This window comes from Saccopteryx bilineata, chromosome 2, assembly GCF_036850765.1.
Source record: "Saccopteryx bilineata isolate mSacBil1 chromosome 2, mSacBil1_pri_phased_curated, whole genome shotgun sequence".
NCBI lineage: Eukaryota > Metazoa > Chordata > Mammalia > Chiroptera > Emballonuridae > Saccopteryx > Saccopteryx bilineata.
In genome coordinates, this window is record NC_089491.1 from 351127815 (window position 1) to 351148893 (window position 21079).

The 21079-nt window shown below is 39.5% G+C and overlaps 1 protein-coding gene across 1 annotated transcript in view; it reads left to right on the forward strand.

The window, feature by feature from the left end:
• Positions 1-208: 208 nt before the first annotated feature.
• The window catches only part of MED13 (mediator complex subunit 13), a 118132-nt gene continuing 97261 nt past the window's right edge, over positions 209-21079 (forward strand). The window contains exons 1-3 of the mRNA XM_066262731.1: positions 209-422; positions 2132-2366; positions 13484-13652. Coding sequence (XP_066118828.1) covers positions 357-422; positions 2132-2366; positions 13484-13652 — 470 coding nt within the window. The 5' untranslated portion in view covers positions 209-356. The remainder of the gene's footprint in view (positions 423-2131; positions 2367-13483; positions 13653-21079) is intronic.

Consider the following 21079-nt stretch of genomic DNA (forward strand, 5'->3'; position numbering starts at 1 on the left):
TGTGGAAGGAGCACACATCCTCTCTGTCCCCCAGAGAGGGACGAGCGTTCGCCGGCTCCGCGGCGGCCGCAGTCCGGCCGGCGGGGCGAGCGCGGCGAGCGCGGCACGGCCCTCCCGCCTCCGGCCCGCGGCCCCGGGCGGCTGGGTGCGGGCCGGGCGGCGGGGGCTGCTCACGGCGGCGGGGGGCAGGGGGGGCGAGTGGGGGGGGGCGGGCGGCCCGGCGGCCTCCTCTCCCACTGTCCCCCCAACCCGCACCCCCCCGCCCTCCCCGGTGTCTGTGTTTCTCTCTCTGGTCGGAGGCGGCGGTAATGGCGGATGGTGGGTTGTGGCGCCGGCGGCGGCTGCTGTGAGGGACGATGAGTTCCTCCTTCGTGCCGAACGGGGCCAGCCTGGAAGATTGTCACTGTAACCTCTTCTGCCTGGTGAGTGCCGGGGCCGCGGGCGGTGGGGGCGGGGGCCGCGCGGGGCGCCCGGGGCCGTGGGGGAGGGGGTCCGGGTCTGATCCCGATGCCCGAGTCCCCGGGCTAGGCCCAGCCGGAGCCGGCGCCGCGGCCGAGCCCGCGCCCGCCCGGGACGCCTTCGCTCCTTCACCGTCCTGGGCGCTGCTCTAGGAGAGTTGTCTTTTCTTCCCCTCAGTCTTGTCTTCAATTTGGGCTCCTTATCCTGTAGGGCACTAACGTTTCCCTCTGTGTTTCTTAACTGTTGCTTTTCTCCTTATTGACCATTCTTTCGTCACACTCCATTATTGCCCATTCCCTCGCTGTCTTTATGCCTCACTCTGGTCGTTTGTTTCCCCCAATAAACAGGACCCCGGAACTTAGGCACTAAAAAGTCTCTTCGTCTGGCAGTTTTTTTTATGAGTCAAACTAACCAAAGGTTTATTTCTTCCTTCGGTGACTTCAGACCTCTGTAAAAACGAATAGTTGGCATTTCATACGGTTCTCTTTAAACTTTGAAAACAGTTTGCCGTTTTGACAGTTTCTAGCTATCTTGCTTCTATTAGAACATTATGTTTGTGTGAGAGTGGAACGGATGTGCTAAGGTTTTGCATTAAATACCTTTATTTGTCCTGTTTTGCGTGCTTAGAATTTTGAGCAGCCTGCTCCACGTTTTATTGAAAAGTCTGGGGAAGCTGGATGTAGGGATGACAATTGTGTAGGTTGGCCCGTGTCTGGGAGCATACCACCGTTTAAAACTTTAAAAAGTACCAACTGTTGCAAATACTTAGTCCTCAGTTAGACAGTACTTTAGCTTCATCAGTGCTTTAAAGTTTCGGTGGCTTTTCTTTTTTCATTTTCACTGTGCTTTGAAAAATACTGAGAGAGTATGTGATAGGTAAGTGAATTGAGTGGGCGGAGCACAACTAGTTGGCAAGTGTAAACTGCCAGTCATGTATCAGCAGTTTCATTTTTGGCACCTATATTTTGGCACCTTGAAGTTAGATTAAACAATTACTGGATTCCCTCTGTTGAATTTCTTTCAAGAGCTAAATGAAGATCTTTAATGCCCTTCCCCATATGACATATTTTTTGTTCAATGTCCATTAATCAGCATATCTTCAGATGTAATAAAACGTGTGGCAGGTTTTACATTTCTGTCTTCTCTGACTCAGTCTATTTTTGGTACGTTTAGGATCAGGTTCTTTGAAGATAGGCTAGCACAGATCTGACAGTTCTTTGTGAGCAGCTATTTTGTTCTAGTTCTGACTTCTATAAACATGGAGTAATGAGTGTTTAAAAATTCATTTTCTGATAAAAAGCTTGACACCAAAGAACCAATGTGACCAGTTAGGACAGAACTTAGTATAGAGAGGGAATGCCACTCAGTGTGCAGTCTTAAATACGTGTTTATATTTAACACCATTATGTTTATTTCTCCTTGGAATGCACATTTATTGACTTGCTATTCAGTGACATGCCAGTGTTAATTTTTAAACTGTTTTCGTTCTTATCCTTAAATTTGAGGTTATTGAATTACCAGAATCTATAAGCATTTTTTTTGTTTATCCACTTTCAGTATCTTATGTATATATTGAAAATTAGTAATGTCCTAATGAAATAAGGGACTTTAATAGTGAAAACTTTTGACTTTGAATGTGCAATAATGAAAAATCATGCTTTCCTTTCTTCAGGCTGACTTGACAGGAATTAAATGGAAAAGATATGTATGGCAAGGCCCAACTTCTGCCCCTATTCTGTTTCCGGTGACAGAGGAAGACCCCATTTTGAGCAGTTTTAGTCACTGCCTTAAGGCAGATGTACTTGGTGTTTGGCGGCGAGATCAAAGACCTGGAAGAAGAGAATTGTGGATATTTTGGTGGGGTGAAGACCCCAATTTTGCTGACCTTATTCACCATGACTTATCAGGTGAAAGCAACTTATCATTTCTAACTAATGATGTAGCATAGTTATATATTTTTTCCCAGAATCATTTGTTTTAAGAGTTTTTTGGTGGGACACTGTTAAATATGAAAGCAGATAAAAATTCAGCTTTGTGTTTTAGTTCACTGTGGTTATTTTATTTTACTTAAATTATCATATATGGCAGACTTTTTAAACCTTAAATAACTTTGTTTCTCTACTTTATTTCTCACAGGCAGGACCTAAGAAAGGCATGTTACCTTAGCCTAAGAAAAGTGAAATCAAGGAGCATAAAGTTCCTAACAAAGTTATATAATACTTTTGAAGCCAAGTGTAACTCAACTTTGAGTCAGTTCTGCCACTGCTTTCTTTGTGAATAGGCAGACAATTGTAGGAATATTTAGAAATGTTAACTTTCTCATGTGTTTTTCAAGGTATATTTAATTTGTTAGTGTTATTTGTGGTGGTTATTTTATTAACATGGAAAGACTTATTTTTGGACAGTGATTCTTTTGTTTTCAATACTGTTGCATCAAAGACTGTCAATATGAAAAGAGTGCCAACTTATTTAGCTTTTATAAGATGGGGTCATAATCTAGGAAGTCACACAGAAATAATTTATGAGCAAATCATTAAGATTTTTTCCCATCTTATTATCTTGATTTAGGACTAGATATTACTTTGGAGAGAGAAACTATATCTTTCCAAGGAATAACTGACGCTTGTAGAGTTGATGTTCACTGAATCTTTGATGATAGGCATGTAATGATTAGTTGGTTGCTGCAGGGTACCAATAACTTAAGCAAGGTGTTTGGTAATAAATCTTGATAGGTAAAATTTAGGATTTTTAGATTACTTGAAAAAAAAAGTTATTTGAAATTGAGAACTCTAAAATTTCTATGACCATCTTTTTAACCTATGGGACCTATTTTATTTTTGGATGTAATGTAATCTAGGTGATTATCTCAAGTAAGCACTTAGTAAGACCAACTTTGTTCAGAAATGTATGTGTTACATCTGTTTTGATGTTTGCTATTCTCCTTTTTTTTTTTTTTTCATTTTTCTGAAGCTGGAAACAGGGAGAGACAGTCAGACAGACTCCCGCATGCGCCCCACCGGGATCCACCCGGCACGCCCACCAGGGGCGGTGCTCTGCCCCCCAGGGGGCGATGCTCTGCCCATCCTGGGCGTCGCCATATTGCGACCAGAGCCACTCTAGCGCCTGAGGCAGAGGCCACAGAGCCATGCCCAGCGCCTGGGCCATCTTTGCTCCAATGGAGCCTTGGCTGCGGGAGGGGAAGAGAGAGACAGTGAGGAAAGCGCGGCGGAGGGGTGGAGAAGCAAATGGGCGCTTCTCCTATGTGCCCTGGCCGGTAATCGAACCCGGGTCCTCCGCACGCTAGGCCGACGCTCTACCGCTGAGCCAACCGGCCAGGGCTGCTATTCTCCTTCTAATGAACAAAAGGTACATGTTAACCCTTATTTTTGATCCTGGTTGCAATTCTTTTAATCGTAAATGCTATCTAGCTTTCCTAATAAGATCTCTACTGGATAGTCTAGTCTTTAGTTCTAAATGTGTAATACATTCCTAAATATGTAAAATGATGTGTTTGTACATATGTATATGTCCATATTATGACATATGCATATATCTCAGGACATAAAATTCCTTTATAGAATCAGCAAGATGATGCTTTAATAATTGTCATACCAAAAGCTAAGTCTGCCCACTTCCTTTTTCTTTGACTTGGGTTTGCTTGAGTTATTTTCTTTTAGGTGATATATAAAAACCACCTTACTAAAATGTTTTGAAGATTTTTAATAAACTGTAAATTACACATAAACTATAATTGTTAATAAACTACAATGCTATCTGGGGGTTTCATTCTTCCTAATCAAGTTGGCAAAGCATCTGAAGAGATCATTTTTCCTCCTGGACTCCATGAAATACCTTTTGTGGAGTCAAAAGATAATTTTAACAGATAGGTAGTATTTGGTTTTATCATAATGGGACTAATGTTTTGAAATTTAAAATCCTATTAAAGTTAAATGGCAGTTTTTAAAAATTTTTCCATTGATTAGAGAGAGAGAGAGAGAGGCATCAACTCGTTTTCCACTTAGTTGTGCACTCATTGGTTGCTTCTGATATGTGCCCTGACTGGGGATCCAACCCCTGTCAGCCCACAGGGACAATGCTCTATCCTCTGAGCAACCCAGCCAGGGCCAAATGTCATGTGTTCTGATGTATATTTAAAAACTATGGTGATATTTTTCTGTTTCATGTTACAAGTTAAATGTTTTCTTCTGAAACTGGGATATAGTTTAAAACCTCCTCTAGTTTAATTTTTTAGCATAATTTTAAAAATGGTAATACCCGTACTTTAAAATATTGATTTTGAATGTGAGTGGAAGTAATTTTGAAAGAAGGTTTTAATTGTCAGATTTTCCTGGATGCCACTGAATGGTAAATAACTTAAAAATTTATTAGAGTGAAAGCAATTGAAATAGTAAACCAAAATATACTAGGAGTAGTATAATTCTATTTGTTTTTCCAAAGTCTGTCCTGTACTCTTTGTTTTAAACAGTTGTGTAGTCCATGATATTTATATGATATTCTAGCTTTTTCTTTTTTTTTAACCTGTCGTTTACTTTAGACCGTTGTTACTTAAATCAGACATATCTTAAAGAAATCATAAGGTCTTTTCAGATGGAGTTTATTTGTCTCGCTCTTTTCTTTGCCCTAGGGACACCGGCTGCCTCCCTTTTGGGGTAATTAGTCTATTTCTCTGTCTCTCTAGCTAACCCATTTTCATTTTTTCCCATCTGTGGCACTCTGTTTCCTTCTTTTAAGCTCCCTTGAGAAGAGAGCATCTGGACAGTAGGGGAGGCACCAGCTGCAGGCAGCAATCCTGAGTTCCAAGAGGAGGTGTAGCACTGAGGGAAGGGGAACCGGAAGGACTCAGGTGGTAACGAGAAAGCTGGTTAATTTAGTTTGAGGCTGCTCTTTGGGGCAGTGTCCTTATGTTCAGTATCTACCACATCTTGTTACTGAAATGTCTATCATCATGGTGATATTGCCCTTCTTGTTGGGGAAGGAGGGGAGGCATTTCTTGCAAAGATTAGAATTCTCAGGTTTTTTTATTTTTTTATTTTTAAGGATTTTATTACTATTCATTTTAGAGGAGGGAGAGAGAGAGAGAGAGAGAGAGAGCGAGAAGGGGGGAGGAGCAGGAAGCATCGACTCTCATATGTGCCTTAACCAGGCAAGCCCATGGTTTTGAACTGGTGACCTCAGTGTGTTCCAGGTCAACGCTTTATCCACTGCTCCACCACAGGTCAGGCTCAGTTTTTCTTATTGACTGAATTATTTAGTAATGAAAGTGTAGAATTACCTTTGCTTAACCCCCTTATCACCTTTGTGTCATTTATAGTGTATTTTTAAAAATAAACTTTATTGTAAAACAGTTTTAGATTTATAAAAATGTTGCAAAAAATAGTAGAGAGAGTTCCTGTATAACTCTCCTCTGTAACCAGTTTTTCTTCTTAACATCTTACATTAGAATGGTACGTTTTCACAACTAATGAAACAGTATTGATATATTAGTGTAAACCAAGTCCATACTTGATTTGGAATTCCTTTATTTTTACTTGATATCCTTTTTCTGTCCTATGGTGTCATCCAGGATACCACATTCCATTTGTCATGTTGCCTTAGGCCAGGGGTCTCAAACTCGCGGGCCGAACAATTTTGTGCGGCCCACAGACTAATCCACGGGCTTACTTAATTTTATCCAAAATATTTTGAACTTCGTGGAGTTTGAGACCCCTGCCTTAGGCTGAGACAGTTTCTCACTGCCCTTGTTATTGATGATATTGATAGTTCTGAATAGTGGGGTCAGGTTCCATAGTGCATTTTAAATTTCTGCCTCTCTTCCATTACATAGCACAGATTTGGATGACCTTCCTTTCAAGTTTAGCTGATGCGTAAAGTGGAATTTAAACTTGTTTTATTGCTAATTGGTAAAAATCTGTTACAGCAAATCAAATCTGATTTGATACCTACTTTAGACCCTCAGCTCCTTATTTTCTAGCAGTGGTCAATACTGTTTAGTAAGACCTGTTTTAATACTTGAATACTTTGCGATAAAGTTTGCAAAGACCTGATGATTTTGGGGTCAGGATTTGTGTTAACTAGCATTGACTTAACTATATGCAGAAAGATAATTGTTCAAAATATACTTTGAATCCCAGAGCCAAACACTTAAAACAAAAACAAAAACCTATTTGTTCTGCTCCCTCTAAGAGAACAAATAGTTGAATCAATATTGATTTGTTGAATTAGGGAACAAAACTCCTTTCTCATTACAGCCTTTTAAATTATATTTATGCCCCGGCTGGTTAGCTCAGTTGGTTAGCATTATCCTAAAGTACAAAGGTTGCTGGTTCGATCCCTGGTCAGGGCACATACAGGAACACACTGATCTTTCTTTCTCTCTTTCTCCATCCCTCCCTCTCTCCCACCCTCCCTCTCTCTCCTTTCCTCTCCTAATCCCTCCCAAGTGTACTATTAGTTTGCTTCAAAACAAGATTGGTTCATTATCATTAGTGTGTCCTTGAAGGAGAAAAATTTTGTAGGTATTTTTATTCTGTGTCCTAACCTTTTTGGGATTTTACTGCTGGCATCATTGGCTTTTAGTCTTTCCTTTAAAACAAAAATTACTTTCTCTCCCAATGTTTGCATCTTTAAAAAAAAAAAACCATAGTAAGAATGTATTGAAACTCTTTGAGAAAACTTATACCTTGAGAATTTAAAAAAAAAACCTCAGAGCCAGAAATATTTGTTATTTTTTCTGAATTCTGTGGTCTGTATATGGGATTTTAACAGTATGTCCAAATTCTTCATTATGCTGGAATTCCATTTTGGTATACTGTTAGTCTTAGAATTTAGTTTTGGATGCTTTTTTTTTTTTATTTGGAAAATATTTCTTGATTTTAGCAAGAGAGGAAGGGAGGGAGGGGGAGAGAGACAGGAACATCAGTGTGGTCCCATAGTGCCTTGACCAGGAATTGATCCAGCAACCTCTGCACATCTGGACAACGCTCTAACCAGCCAAGCTATCCTGGCAGGGCAATTTTGGATGCTTTTATGAAGGATATTAGTTATAGTGGAATTTAACCTTAAGTAGCAACTTATAACAGTATAGACAGATAAATAGCAGCCAAGTATAGGAATCTACAAACTAAAAAATTTTTATGTGCCCCATGTAGCCTGGAGAGAATTAATTCATTTCTACCATATGTACCATAATTTACTTTAACCCAACTTTATATTGGCTAATCTTCTAGGAACAACTTTGTCATATATCTTCCTTGTACAGTCCCATTTTGAGCAAGAAAATATGTCTTAAATCTCCAAAAATAATTAACAGTCTGACCAGCGGTGGTGCAGTGGATAGTGTTGATCTGGAACACTGAAGACCCAGGTTGGAAACCCCATGGTTGCCGGCTTGTGTGTGGGATCATAGACATGATCTTGTGGTCACTGGCTTGAAGCCCAAGGTTGCTGGTTTGAGCAAGGGGTCACTGGGTTGACTGGAGGCCCCCGCCCTTCCCCCGATCAAGACACATGTGAGGAGCAATCAGTGAACTAAAGTGACAACAGTTACAAGTTGATGCTTCTCATTTCTCTCCTGCCTGCCTGCCTGCTTGGCTGTCTGTCTGTCTCTGTGTCTCTTGCATGCACACGTATTCCCATGCACATCTGTACTTGCTAAAATAAATAATAATAGTACTCCTTAACATATTAGGCTGTTTTTAAATCAAAGTTAGTTTTTCAGATTTTACCATCTATCAATAATGCTGCCAGCTTAAGGCTTTCAGTAGTATTTGTTGAATAAATGGCTAATCAGTGGGCAATTATTGTTCCGAGACAGACACCAAACTAGACATTTAAACATTTTTCGTTATTCTTTCAGGAAATACATGGTATTTTCTACCATGATAATTTTGATCCATTCGTTAATCATTAGTGTGTGTTGCATTTTAATGGCTTGTCAGAATTATTTAGGAAAAGATTCTTTCTCTACCAGCTTATCATTGTAGAGATATTTCAAGATGTAAGTTTTGAGAAAAAGGTTGAGTATGATTACTAGGTCTATCAGGTGTTCCCCCCATCCCCACTTATAGAGCATTATTTTGATGACCTACCACATGCTTTGGTATCATTATAATCTGTATCCTTAGCAAAAAATATTTTATGGCGATCACATTTAGCATTTGAACTTTTACGTTCAGTAAATACTTTGTAAAATAAATAGCAATGATTGATTAAGAATTCTAATGCTAATAGTAATGGAAAGTACTAAAAACAATTGAAATTGTTTTCTCTGGGGATGTAGATACTAGAGAAAGACATTTATTTAAATGTATTAAGCAGACTTTTTCCATTAGGATACAGTTGATTAAGTTCAAAGAGGTAGGTAAAGATTTGCCATGTGTTCCTCTTTCCCTCTTTCCTAATAAAATGCTAGTTTTGAGATTCATGGACTTGTTTTAATTAATGTAAGAGATGCATATCACTGTCTTGGTTGTACTATTTCACTTTTCATATTTCTGAATACAACGTGTGGAGAAATACTTTTATTAGGATTATTTATAACATCAGTATATTAGATGTTTGGTAGGCTTCTTGTTTCTAAGTGACCCCACCCCCATCCTTTTTTTGGGCTTTTCTTGAGTGTTATTACGACTTAATTCTCATTATTTCCTCAGCAATGAAAAATGAAATTATATTACTTCAGTGTAATGGTTGCTTAGTTACTTGCCACATAGATGAAGATTTACTTCAGAGATTTTTTTTTTTTTTTAATTTTTATTTATTCATTTTAGAGAGGAGAGAAAGAGGGGGAGAGAGAGAGAGAGGAAAGAGAGACAGGGGGGAGGAGCTGGAAGCATCAACTCCCATATGTGCCTTGACCAGGCAAGCCCAGGGTTTCGAACCGGCAACCTCGGCATTTCCAGGTCGACGGTTTATCCACTGCGCCACCACAGGTCAGGCTTACTTCAGAGATTTGTTGGCTTTAGAAAACCCAACAGGTGGTCTGTTTTTTCTTTGTTTTATTATCTATAACCCTCATTTAGTGTTAGTGAGAATTGTGGGCATTTGAGGATATGCAAAATGAGGATTAAATTTACCTGAGTTTCTCTAGATAAAATTTAAAATAGTGAGAAAGAGATGCTTGACTATTAATACTGATTAATTTTCTAAACTATAGTATTCTTAAATCATTTCATTACAGGTTCATATGAAATTGATTTTTTAAATGAATAAAACCAAAAATATTCAGGATTTTATGTGAAAATGTATATAAATTATTGTGTTACAGTCTTTACTATGCCAAAGATTTTTTTTTTTTTTTTTTTTTTTACTCTTGGGAAAGAAGGCAAATTTAGTCTTAAGTTTTTTTTTTGTATTTTTCTGAAGCTGGAAATGGGGAGGCAGTCAGACAGACTCCCGCATGCACCTGACTGGGATCCACCAGTGGGCGATGCTCTGCCCATCTGGGGCAGTGCTCTGCTGCAACCAGAGCCATTCTAGTGCCTGAGGCAGAGGCCATGGAGCCATCCTCAGTACCCGGGCCATCTTTGCTCCAATGGAACCTCAGCTGTGGGAGGGAAGAGAGAGACAGAGAGGAAGGAGAGGGGGAGGGGTGGAAAAGTAGATGGGCGCTTCTCCTGTGTGCCCTGGCCAGGAATCGAACCCAGGACTCCTGCACGCCAGGCCAACGCTCTACTACTGAGCCATCCGGCCAGAGCCTTAGTCTCAAGTTTTAAGTGAATAATTTTCTGATATCTGAAGTTTATAGTGATGCACAAGTTTAATATGTAATGGTAACTAACTGTGTGTCTTGGATCTTTGATGCTTTAAAACTTAGAAATAGTTAGAGAAAAGATTTTGGTAAAGACTACTTTTGTAGGATAAATGTTTACAACCATTGTGCTTCTTAGAGGGTAAGGATTTTTTTAGGTGAAAGGTAACAAAAATAAAGTATACCGAATAGATCATAAAGAAGCAAAGAGTTGGGAGATATTTCCATCATAATTCTCTTAAAATTAAGAACGTGAGCCCTGGCTGGTTGGCTCAGTGGTAGAGCGTCGGCCTGGCGTGCAGGAGTCCCGGGTTCAATTCCCAGCCAGGGCACATAGGAGAAGTGCCCATCTGCTTCTTCACCCCTCCCCCTCTCCTTCCTGTTTCTCTCTTCCCCTCCCACAGCCAAGGCTCCATTGGAGCAAAGTTGGCCTGGGGGCTGAGGATGGCTCTATGGCCTCTGCCTCAGGCGCTAGAATGGTTCTGGATACAACAGAGTGACGCCCCAGATGGGCAGAGCATCACCCCCTGGTGGGCGTGCCGGGTGGATTCTGGATCGGGCGCATGCGGGAGTCTGTCTGACTGCCTGCCCGTTTCCAACTTAAGAAAAATACAAAAAAAAAAAGCCCCAAAACATATATTTTTAGTTATCATAAGTCTCATAATTTGAGGTAAAACTTAATGTGGCTATTTAATTTTGAAATGACCCGGATTAAGTTGAAGGCAGATTGATTGAAAAAGATTCATTTATCTTTTCTTGGCAACTCACACACATGCTTGTGATCTAGACCTTTAAAGAACGAAAGCAGTGTTACTATGTGCTACTTCCCTTTTCTCCTAGCCTTCTGTATTTTTTATTTATTTATTAATTTATTTATTTATTTTTGAGGGAGGCAGTGATAGAGACAGGAACATCGAGCTGCTCCTTTATGTACTCTGACTAGGGAATCAGACTGGTAACTTCGATGCTCCGGACTGAGCTACTTGGCCAGGGCTTAAGTTTTTATTTTTAGATAGACAGAGGGAGGAAGGGAGAGAGAGGGGAGGGGGAAGAGAAGCATTCATCTGTGGTTCCAGTCAGTTGCACATTCAGTGGCTGCTTCCCGTGGTTGGGGATTGAACTCACAACCCTGTTGTTTTGGGGAAAATGCTCCTAACCAATTGAGCTAACTGGGCAGGGCCCTATTAATAAAGTGAAACTTGAAAAGTTAAGACTTCAATAAAAGTAAATAAAGATGTCTGTGATAGAATATGAAGAACTTTTCTGTTTAATATTTTAATGCCAAATATTAGTGATTTAAAATTATTCTAACTCTAAAGTATAGTATTGTCATTTTCTAAAGTTTATCTTATTTTTCTTAAAGCGTATGCTTTAAGAAGAAACAATTAGCTGATTTTAAAGATTAGATTATAATTTAAACACTTTAAAGAATAACATAAATTCATCATTAATCTTTGTAGTGGCACAGGTTTCTATTGCAGTTTAAAGTTCAATCATGTTTTTAAATTAATGTTTATTCTACCCAAATAACTTGTTGTGAAAGTTGTGAATATAAATCATGCCACTCTTAATATATCTCTCTGCTTTTATTCAAAAGCATAGTTTATAATTTTTCTGTGGATATAGTGTTTATACCTCTAGTGTTGAATTAAGAAAGCTTTTGTCATTTATTAAATTGAAAGAAGAGACTGATATTTATAAAATGTCTATAATGTTATATAGGCTATAGAAGGATACTAAGTTATATTTGAAATAACAATTTAAAACATTATGGCATGACCAGTGGATAGAGCATTGGACTGGGACGCAGGCGATCCAGATTTGATCCCCGAGGTCTCCAGCTTGAGCATGGGATCATTGGCATGATCCCATGGTTGTTGGCTTGAGCCCAAAGGTCACACTGGTTTGAAGCCCAAGGTCGCTGGCTTGAGCAAAGGGCTTACTGGCTGGGCTGGAGACCCTTGTTCAAAGCACATATGAGAAGCAATCAGTGAGCAGCTAAAGTGTCGCAGCTGGGAGTTGATGCTTCTCATCTGTCTCCCTTCCTGTGTGTGTGTCTCTCACAAACAAAACAAAAACTTGATAAAAGTTAAAATGCTGAAGTAACTGTAAGTTAACTTGGAGTGTTTAATAGACTTGCTGGCAAAATTGAAACTGAATAGTTAGTAAAGATAGCTATAAGTAACTTTATATCAGAAGTGCCAGTTAAAACTTAAATATTTAAATCATTAAATTATTAAATTTCTTCCCCAAGTACAGGATCCTATACTGAATCATGGAAGTCATTTGGTTGAAATAAGATTTAAGGTGACTGATAATATACTGCTTGTTAGGCTGTGATCCAAAAGCTTCCTTTTTATTCATCAGTTATTTTTATAGTTCAGTCATGGATTAGAATGCTGAAAGACATAAAATGTTTTGATTTTAATTATTAACTGGATCACTTTTTTTGGCAAGCTGAATGACTGACTGGAGGAATTAGGACAAAGGAACTAACAAGTGAGCCAGTTTAAAAATTGGCATCTTGGGTATAGAGTGTGTATAATATTTCCCAGGTTATACAAATGTCCTTTTCATTGATACAGAAACAAAATCAGCATATTTGCAATATAGCATTGCCTTTTCATATGGTGGGAAAATTATTTTTAGATAGTTTAATAGAATACATGGCACGTAGGCCTTTTATTCCTTATGGAATAATTTTGAAACCTGATATTTTTGTTTGTTTTAATTTTTATTTATTTATTTATTTTTTACAGAGACAGAGAGTGAGTCAGAGAGAGGGATAGACAAGGACAGACAGACAGGAATGGAGAGAGATGAGAAGCATCAATCATTAGTTTTTCATTGCGTTGCAACACCTTAGTTGTTCATTGATTGCTTTCTCATACATGCCTTGACCACGGGCCTTCAGCAGACTGAGTAACCCCTTGCTGGAGCCAGTGACCTTGGGTTCAAGCTGGTGGGCTTTTCCTAACCAGATGAGCCCGCACTGAAGCTGGCGACCTCGAGGTCTTGAACCCAGGTCCTCTGCATCCCAGTCTGATGCTCTATCCACTGCGCCACCGCCTGGTCAGGCGAAACCTGATATTTTAATGTCTAGAGATACATGGAAGTAATCAGAGTCATTGTAGTTCAATGTGCTGAGATGAACTACAACTTATATGTTTAATTGAAATTGTAACACTCTTTACTTGGCTTTAAGTAGATATAGTACCACTACTTTACTTTTTGTTTCTTTCATTTCTCTTGTAGAAGAGGAAGATGGAGTTTGGGAGAATGGACTTTCTTACGAATGCCGTACTTTGCTTTTCAAAGCAGTTCACAATCTGTTGGAACGGTGTTTAATGAACAGGAACTTTGTACGTATTGGCAAGTGGTTTGTAAAGCCTTATGAAAAAGATGAAAAACCTATAAATAAAAGGTAAGCTATTTAGTTTAAACTCTTACTTGATATTTCTTTAGGTTTGTCCATTTTTATGGCTTTTGGGGATGGGGAAAGGGTTATGTAAAGAGGGACAAATATAAGGTGATGACAGAAAATGATTTGACTTTGGGTGATGGGTATACAACATAATCAACAGTTCAAATGCTATAGAAATATTTACCTGAAACCTGTGTACTCTTGATCAATGTCACCGTTAAAGTTAATTTTCTAAATAAAGTTTTAAAAAAATTTTATGGCTTTATAGGAAATGTGGACTATAAAATAAGACATTTAGAAGATTAACTTTGGCAAAGTATTATAAGTATTCAATTTTTTTTGACCACTTTACCCTTTCTTTTACACATTATAAGGATTTCTTGTAGTGGGACTAAGTTGTGTGTCAATACAGTGGCCTAGGCCTGGCCTGTGGTGGCTGAGTTGGACAAAGTATCCATATGGAACACTGAGGTCCCTGGTACGAAGCCCTGGGCTTGCCCATTCAAGGCACATATAGGAGTCGATGCTTCCTGCTCCTCCTCTGCTTCTCTCTCTCTTTCTCTCTTGCCCCTCTCTAAAATGAATAAATTAAGATCTTAAAAATGTCTAAATATAGTGGCCTAAGTTTTATTTTGGGATTATAGAAAAAAGGTGTGATGAAAAGCAGAAGCTTACAAATTAGTTACCTTTTTAATCCTAGTAGAAGTGTATTTTCATAGTATTCTGTTAAAATTAAGTAATATTAATACTTGTTAAAGATAGTTATCTGTCATTATGTTTTGGATTGAATTAACCATTTACATACCTTTTTTTCCTTTTTTTTTCTTTGTTTTTCTTTTTTTCTGAAGCTGGAAACGGGGAGAGACAGTCAGACAGACTCCCGCATGCGCCCGACCGGGATCCACCCGGCACGCCCACCAGGGGCGATGCTCTGCCCACCAGGGGGCGATGCTCTGCCCCTCCGGGGGGCGTCGCTCTGCCGCGACCAGAGCCACTCTAGCGCCTGGGGCAGAGGCCAAGGAGCCACCCCCAGCGCCCGGGCCATCTTTGCTCCAATGGAGCCTTGGCTGCGGGAGGAGAAGAGAGAGACAGAGAGGAAGGAGGGGGTGGGGGTGGAGAAGCAAATGGGCGCTTCTCCTATGTGCCCTGGCCGGGAATCGAACCCAGGTCTCCCGCACGCCAGGCCGACGCTCTACCGCTGTTTTGCTTTAGAATAACATTAGTTTGTGTTTTTCTCTACAAGACATGTTTACTCTTCAAGTGCTCATAACTTTTTTGAATTTTGGATTAAGAATATGTATGACACATAGCTGGACAAGGCAGTGGCGCAGTGGATAGAGCCTTGGCCTGGAACCCAGGTTCAAAACCCGGAGGTCGTTGGCTTGAGCTTGGGATCATAGCCATGATCCCATGGTCGCTGACTTGAAAGCCCTAGGTAACTGGCTTGAGCAAGGGGTCAGTGGCTTAGCTGGAGGCTGCCTCCTCCAATCAAGGCACAAATGAGAAAACAGTCAATGAACAACTGAACATTGGTACCCAATGAAGAATTGATACTTCTCATCTCCCTTCCAATATGTCTCTCTCTTGCCCCCCCCCAAAAAAAGAATGTGTATGACACTAATTTGTAGAGTAGTTTTAGATGGACACAAGACTAAGATACCTTCCTTTCCTCTGAAGTTAAAAGTTTTAGGTTACTGTAATCCTCTGTAATTTTTTTTTCTTCTGAAGTTGGAAACGGGAGGCAGTCAGACAGACTCCCGCATGTGCCCAACCGGGATCCACCCAGCATGCCCACCAGGGGGCGATGCTCTGCCCATCTGGGGCGTTGCTCTGCTGCAATTAGAGCCATTCTAGCGCCTGAGGCAGAGGCCATAGAGCCATCCTCAGCACCCAGGCCAACTTTGCTCCAATGGAGCCTTGGCTGCGGAAGGGGAAGAGAGAGACAGAGAGGAAGGAGAGGGGGAGGGGTGGAGAAGCAGGTGGGTGCTTCTCCTGTGTGCCCTGGCCAGGAATCGAACCCGGGACTCCTGCTCGCCAGGCCGACGCTCTAGCACTGAGCCACCCGGCCAGGGCTGTAATCCTCTGTAGTTTAAATCTGTTAGAAGATTCAATTCCAGGTAGTTGTTGAATTAGTGAGGTTTTGAGAGATAAGAAACAGTACTTACTGAATAAAATGGGATGTTAAGAGAAAATGAAAAAAATTTATTAGTTTTTCCTAATTTATGAAATAAACATTTGGTTGTTTTTGTAATCCATTATTATTATTTTTTTAATGTTTATTTTATTGATTTTAGAGAGAGCGGAAGGGAGAGAGACATAGAAATATAGATCTGTTCCTGTATGTACTCTGACCAGGAATTGAACCAGCATCCTCTGCACTTTGGGATGATGCTCTAACCCAGTGATCAGCAAACTCATTAGTCAACAGAGCCAAATATCAACAGTATAATGATTGAAACTTCTTTTGAGAGCCAAATTTTTTAAACGTAAATTGTATAGGTAGGTACATTGTTATTAACTTAATTATGGTACTCCTCAGCTGGCCTTTGCTAAAAAAGTCCCATGCTATTAGGTCTCATGTGGCTCGCAAGCCGAGGTTTGCCGACCACTGCTCTAACCAAACAAGCTATTCAGCCAGGGCTTGTAATTATTGAGATGCCAACTTTTATGTCATTTGTGCACCTTTTTTCATGTGCATGAGAAGTTTTGTTTTACTTTTTTAGTTTTAGTAGAATAGATGAATTGATAAATCTGGACAGATCCAGGCTCTTTCATTTTTTTCCTCTTTGAAAAGTAAAATAAATCTTTATTGCAAGAAAATGTACAAGTTAGGAATGCATTCATTTACAAATGACAGAAAACCTAACTATCTGGCTTTTATATGGATTGATTTTTCTCCATAGCAAGGAGTCTGGAGGTAGGTAGTTCAATACTGGTGCATCTGTTCAATAATGTCATCAATGACTCAGATTTCCTGGAGTTCTCTGCTCTATGATCTTTAGTCTTTGACTTTCATTTGCATTGTCTCAGTGGGTGTTGTACCTCCGTACTTCACTTACAGTGGATTCCAGGCAGGAAGAGGAAGGAATGGAAGAAGCAAGAAGGTGGGGGTTGACTTTTGGCTCAGAAAATAGATTCTTTTCTGGAAACTGACTTATTGGGTATACTAAGGGAACCATATATATATTTTTTAATTTATTCATTTTATAGAGGAGAGAGAGAGAGAGAGAGAAGGGGGGGAGAGAGAGAGAAGAGAGAGAGAGAGAGAAGGGGGGAAGAACAGGAAGCATCAACTCCCATATGTGCCTTGACCAGGCAAGCCCAGGGTTTCGAACCGGCGACCTCAGCCCTTCCAGGTCGACACTTTATCCCACTGCGCCACCACAGGTCAGGCAGGGAACCATATTTTTTTATGTGGGAACATTGCTCCTCTGAACAAAATAGGGCTTTTGGTTAGTAAGAAATGGAAGGTAGATATTAAGTAAGCAATTAGAAGGGGAAATAGATTATCAGGTAGGCAATTAGCAGTGTTCACTACATACATTTATATAGTTTTAAGAAGTCAGACTGATTGCCAGGATTTAAAATGAAAAATGGGAGTCCTGAGCCCTGACTACTAGATATATTTCTCAGAGGCAATCTTTTTTAATTCTTTTAACTTTCTTTTAGTTTATTACCTATTTAAAATTGTAGAAGCAAATAGCATACTTATTTTTGAGTTTTTAGTTATTTCAGTTATTCAGTATTAATTTTTTTACTTTCTATTGATAGTTTACCTCCAAAGCCCACTACTTGGACACTGGCATACTTACATACACTCTACTCTCTTCTCTCTTTCCTTATCTTGCCAATAGTTACAGTTTTTATAAGATTTGGTAAAAACAGTACCTATTCTTTATAATATTAGGGTTATGTCAATATTATTCATAGCTGAGCCATATAGTGTATTAAGGTTACATTCCATTTCCTCCATATTGCTTTCCTCAGTGTTAATGATCATCTCTGTCTCTCTTTTTTTAATGATAATCTCTTTTTTCACTTATCTATGTTAGGGATTGGTAAACTACCATCCCACAGAGCAAATGGAGCCTGCCACCTGTTTTGTAAATAAAATTATATTGTAAAGCAGCCATGCTCACATTTTTTTTTTTTTAGTGAGAGAGACAGAGGCAGAGAGAGACAGGAAGGGAGAGAGAGGAAAAGCATTAACTCAGAGTTGTAGCACTTTAGTTGTTCATTGATTGTTTTCTCATATGTGCCTTTACTGGGGGCCTCCAGCCAATGACCCCTTGCTCAAGCCAGCAATCTTGGGCTCAAGATAGCGACCTTTGGGCTCAAGCCTAGCGACCATGGGGTCATGTCTGTGATCACACACTCAAGCTGGTGAGCCTGTGCTCAAGCCAGCGACCTCAGGATATCAACTCTGGGTCCTCAGTATCCCAGGCCGATCTTCTATCCACTGTGCCACTGCCTGGTCTAGCCATGCTCACACATTAATGGTCTATTTTATGCCTGCTTTAGTACGAAAGTTCTATAGCAAAGTCATATAGTTGTGACAAAGAGATGACCCACAAAGCCCAAAATATGATCTATGTACCTGTTAATAGATAATTCATCCCTAGACCATCTACCATAAGTCTAAATCTTCCCTACTTGCCCCTAAGGAGTTTATGTAATCTATTAGTTTCTTTTTTTCCTCTCTCTGTCCTGTTAACATCCCTATTGAGCCCTTTATTCTTCAGTTCCAGTTTGGACTGGTTGTTTGATAAATCTGTTTCACTGCAGTCACCTTGGGAATTCCCTTTGCCTGTCTGTGTTGGATCTCTTGTTCTCTAGATCTCACATTTCATTTTTTTGTCTTACTGTTTTGGTAGTGGCTGTCCACCAGTAGTTTCCTGAGAAGGGAGTACATAAGTGATATTTTTGGATCCCAAATGTCTGAATTACCTTCTTTTCTATTCTTACGACTTCTGGGCATTAAAATACTGACTGGAAGTTCTGTGTGTTGAGTAGTCATGAAGCAGCAGGCTTTAGTGGGGTGATTGGTCAGAGACCTGGCCTTTTTTATTGGGTACCTGTTGCCCAACAGTCTATGTGTCTCCTCTCATTCTTACCCCTTTAAGTTAGCTTTCTCAGAGGAGTCAATATCCCAGCTAGAGAATGTAAACTTTGTTGTCATTGTTTAGAGAACCTCTTAGGAAATGGGTACTGTACTTGTATACTTATATTGGGGATTACTTGTACAGTATTTAGATTTTCACTTAATCCCTCTTTTAAATGCATTACCTCAGCTCTATCTGCTATATCTGGGTGCTTGAGGCTCCCTGTTTCACTTTAGAGAGTGAGCGCCTCTAAGTTTTCCACTGATCTGGAATAATGTAAAGAACCTGTCGACTGGATGGTGAAGTGGATCCAGAGTCTTATTTATTTGAACTTTCCTTTTGTTTTAGTTACGCGATATATCCACTTTCAGAGATACACTAGTGCCTTCAGCTTCTGTGCCTTTCTGGGATTCTTTGATTTGATTCAGTTTATGTCTTGGCTTCCTCCTTTTAGCCTTTATCTACTAAGTCATTTATTGTTTTTACCTTTGCTTGCTAGCTCCCCAGATTTTGTTGCCTTCTCTCGTCTCCTGCTGTTACTTCTACCATTCTCTTTGTCTTCCCCCTACCCTTTAGTATCTATATGGAGGGGTTTCACAAAGTATAAGTAAATGAGTGTCTTTGATCAGCCATATAAGATACTGAAAGTATCTTTATTTTATTTTTTTATGAAAGAAACTCTTAATGCGCTATTATTAATAGAAAAGACAACTCTTTATATTGGAGAGTTCCATGAGCAATAGATTCTGCTTATTTAACCATGTAATTGAGCATTAGTGTTTTCCCATGGGCTGACCCAATTAGAAGGGGAGCTAAATTGAAATTGTGTGTTCTTAAGTGGAATGGTACCAGAAATAGTATATGCTCTTTTGAATTACTCTTGAAGCATAATTATACAAAACTGACTTTATCCAGGAAAGATAAATGCTGATCCTCAAATCTTTTTTCATAGGCACTTCCCTGTCACCTTCCCTCCCTTTAGAAAAGCAAGTAGAAAAAAAATCAAGCAGATATGTCTCTTAACTTCTTTTAATTATGAATTGGGACTACTTGCTTTTCCACTGAATTCAATGGAATGATATTAGGATGGTGGATCAAGATTGGATTGTAAATTAATGCATTTCTAGGCCATTATGAAACTAATTCATTAAGGACCATCATATCTACTATTTTTGTTTACAGGTAAATTGTATAAATATTCTTTTATTTTTTTTAATGTGAGAGGAGCAGAGATAGACTGCTGCATGTGTCCTGACCTGGACCGACTGGGGCTGATGGTTGAACCAACTGAGCTATCCTCAGCGCACAGGGCCACACTCGAGCCAGTCGAGCCACTGGCTCTGAGAGGGGAAGCTAGTATGAAGTGGGAGAAGGAGGGGAAGAGAAGCAGATGGTTGTCGCTTCTTATTTGTGCCCTGACCAGGGATCAAACCCTGAGACTTCTGTATGCTGGGCTGACACTCTATCCACTGAGCCAGCTGACCAGGGCCTGTAGAAACATTCTTAGAAAGAATTAGCAGTTGTCAAGGAGTAAAATTTGTACTGTGAAACTGGTTTGTTTTGAACAAAGGAGAAAATAATATTCCTGACCTTATTTATTTTCTTCTTCCTCCTTTTTTTCCCCCCATAAATATTGACTTTCATCTTTTAATAATCTGGACTTCATGTATTTAAAATTGTCTGGTTAACTGTTAACAGTCTTCAGGAAAGAGAGGAAATAGAATTAAATCTTGTGGTACAGCTAGGTTAGCTGTAAAGAGCCCCTCAACTATCGGGATAATTAATCACTGGAACAAACTTGTCAAAGAAATTTAAAAGAATTACTAATCTTCAGATATTTTGTTAAAAGCATAACCAGTTTTTTTTGGTCTTGAACAGTGTAGGTGTTTTCCTACACTGTAGTCACTGTTTGCTAGTGAAACCACTGGTAAATGGGCTATAGAAGGAACCAGTGACGTACCATAGATTTACAATAGTTCCTTAGTAAAAACTGTTATAAATTTATTATGTTTAAGCACATTTGAATCAGATTATTTTGAAAAGAACTTTCTTGTTTGTTTTAGTTAAACATTTTGTCATATTGAATCAAATCTGTTACAGCAGTTTAGGTGAGTAAACAGTTAAGTTTGTATATTAAGTAAGAATTTTATAAATACTTTTAGGAAGTTACCCAGGATAGAAAGCTAGTAAACATTTTAAGACAGCTAGTTCAGTGTCTTACTCTATGTATTGACCTAGGAAGTCTGTTAAGTAGCAGTTGAGATTGTACGAGAGGATAAGTTAATAAGGAACATCTTTGATTTTAATATACTTTAACTTTACCCC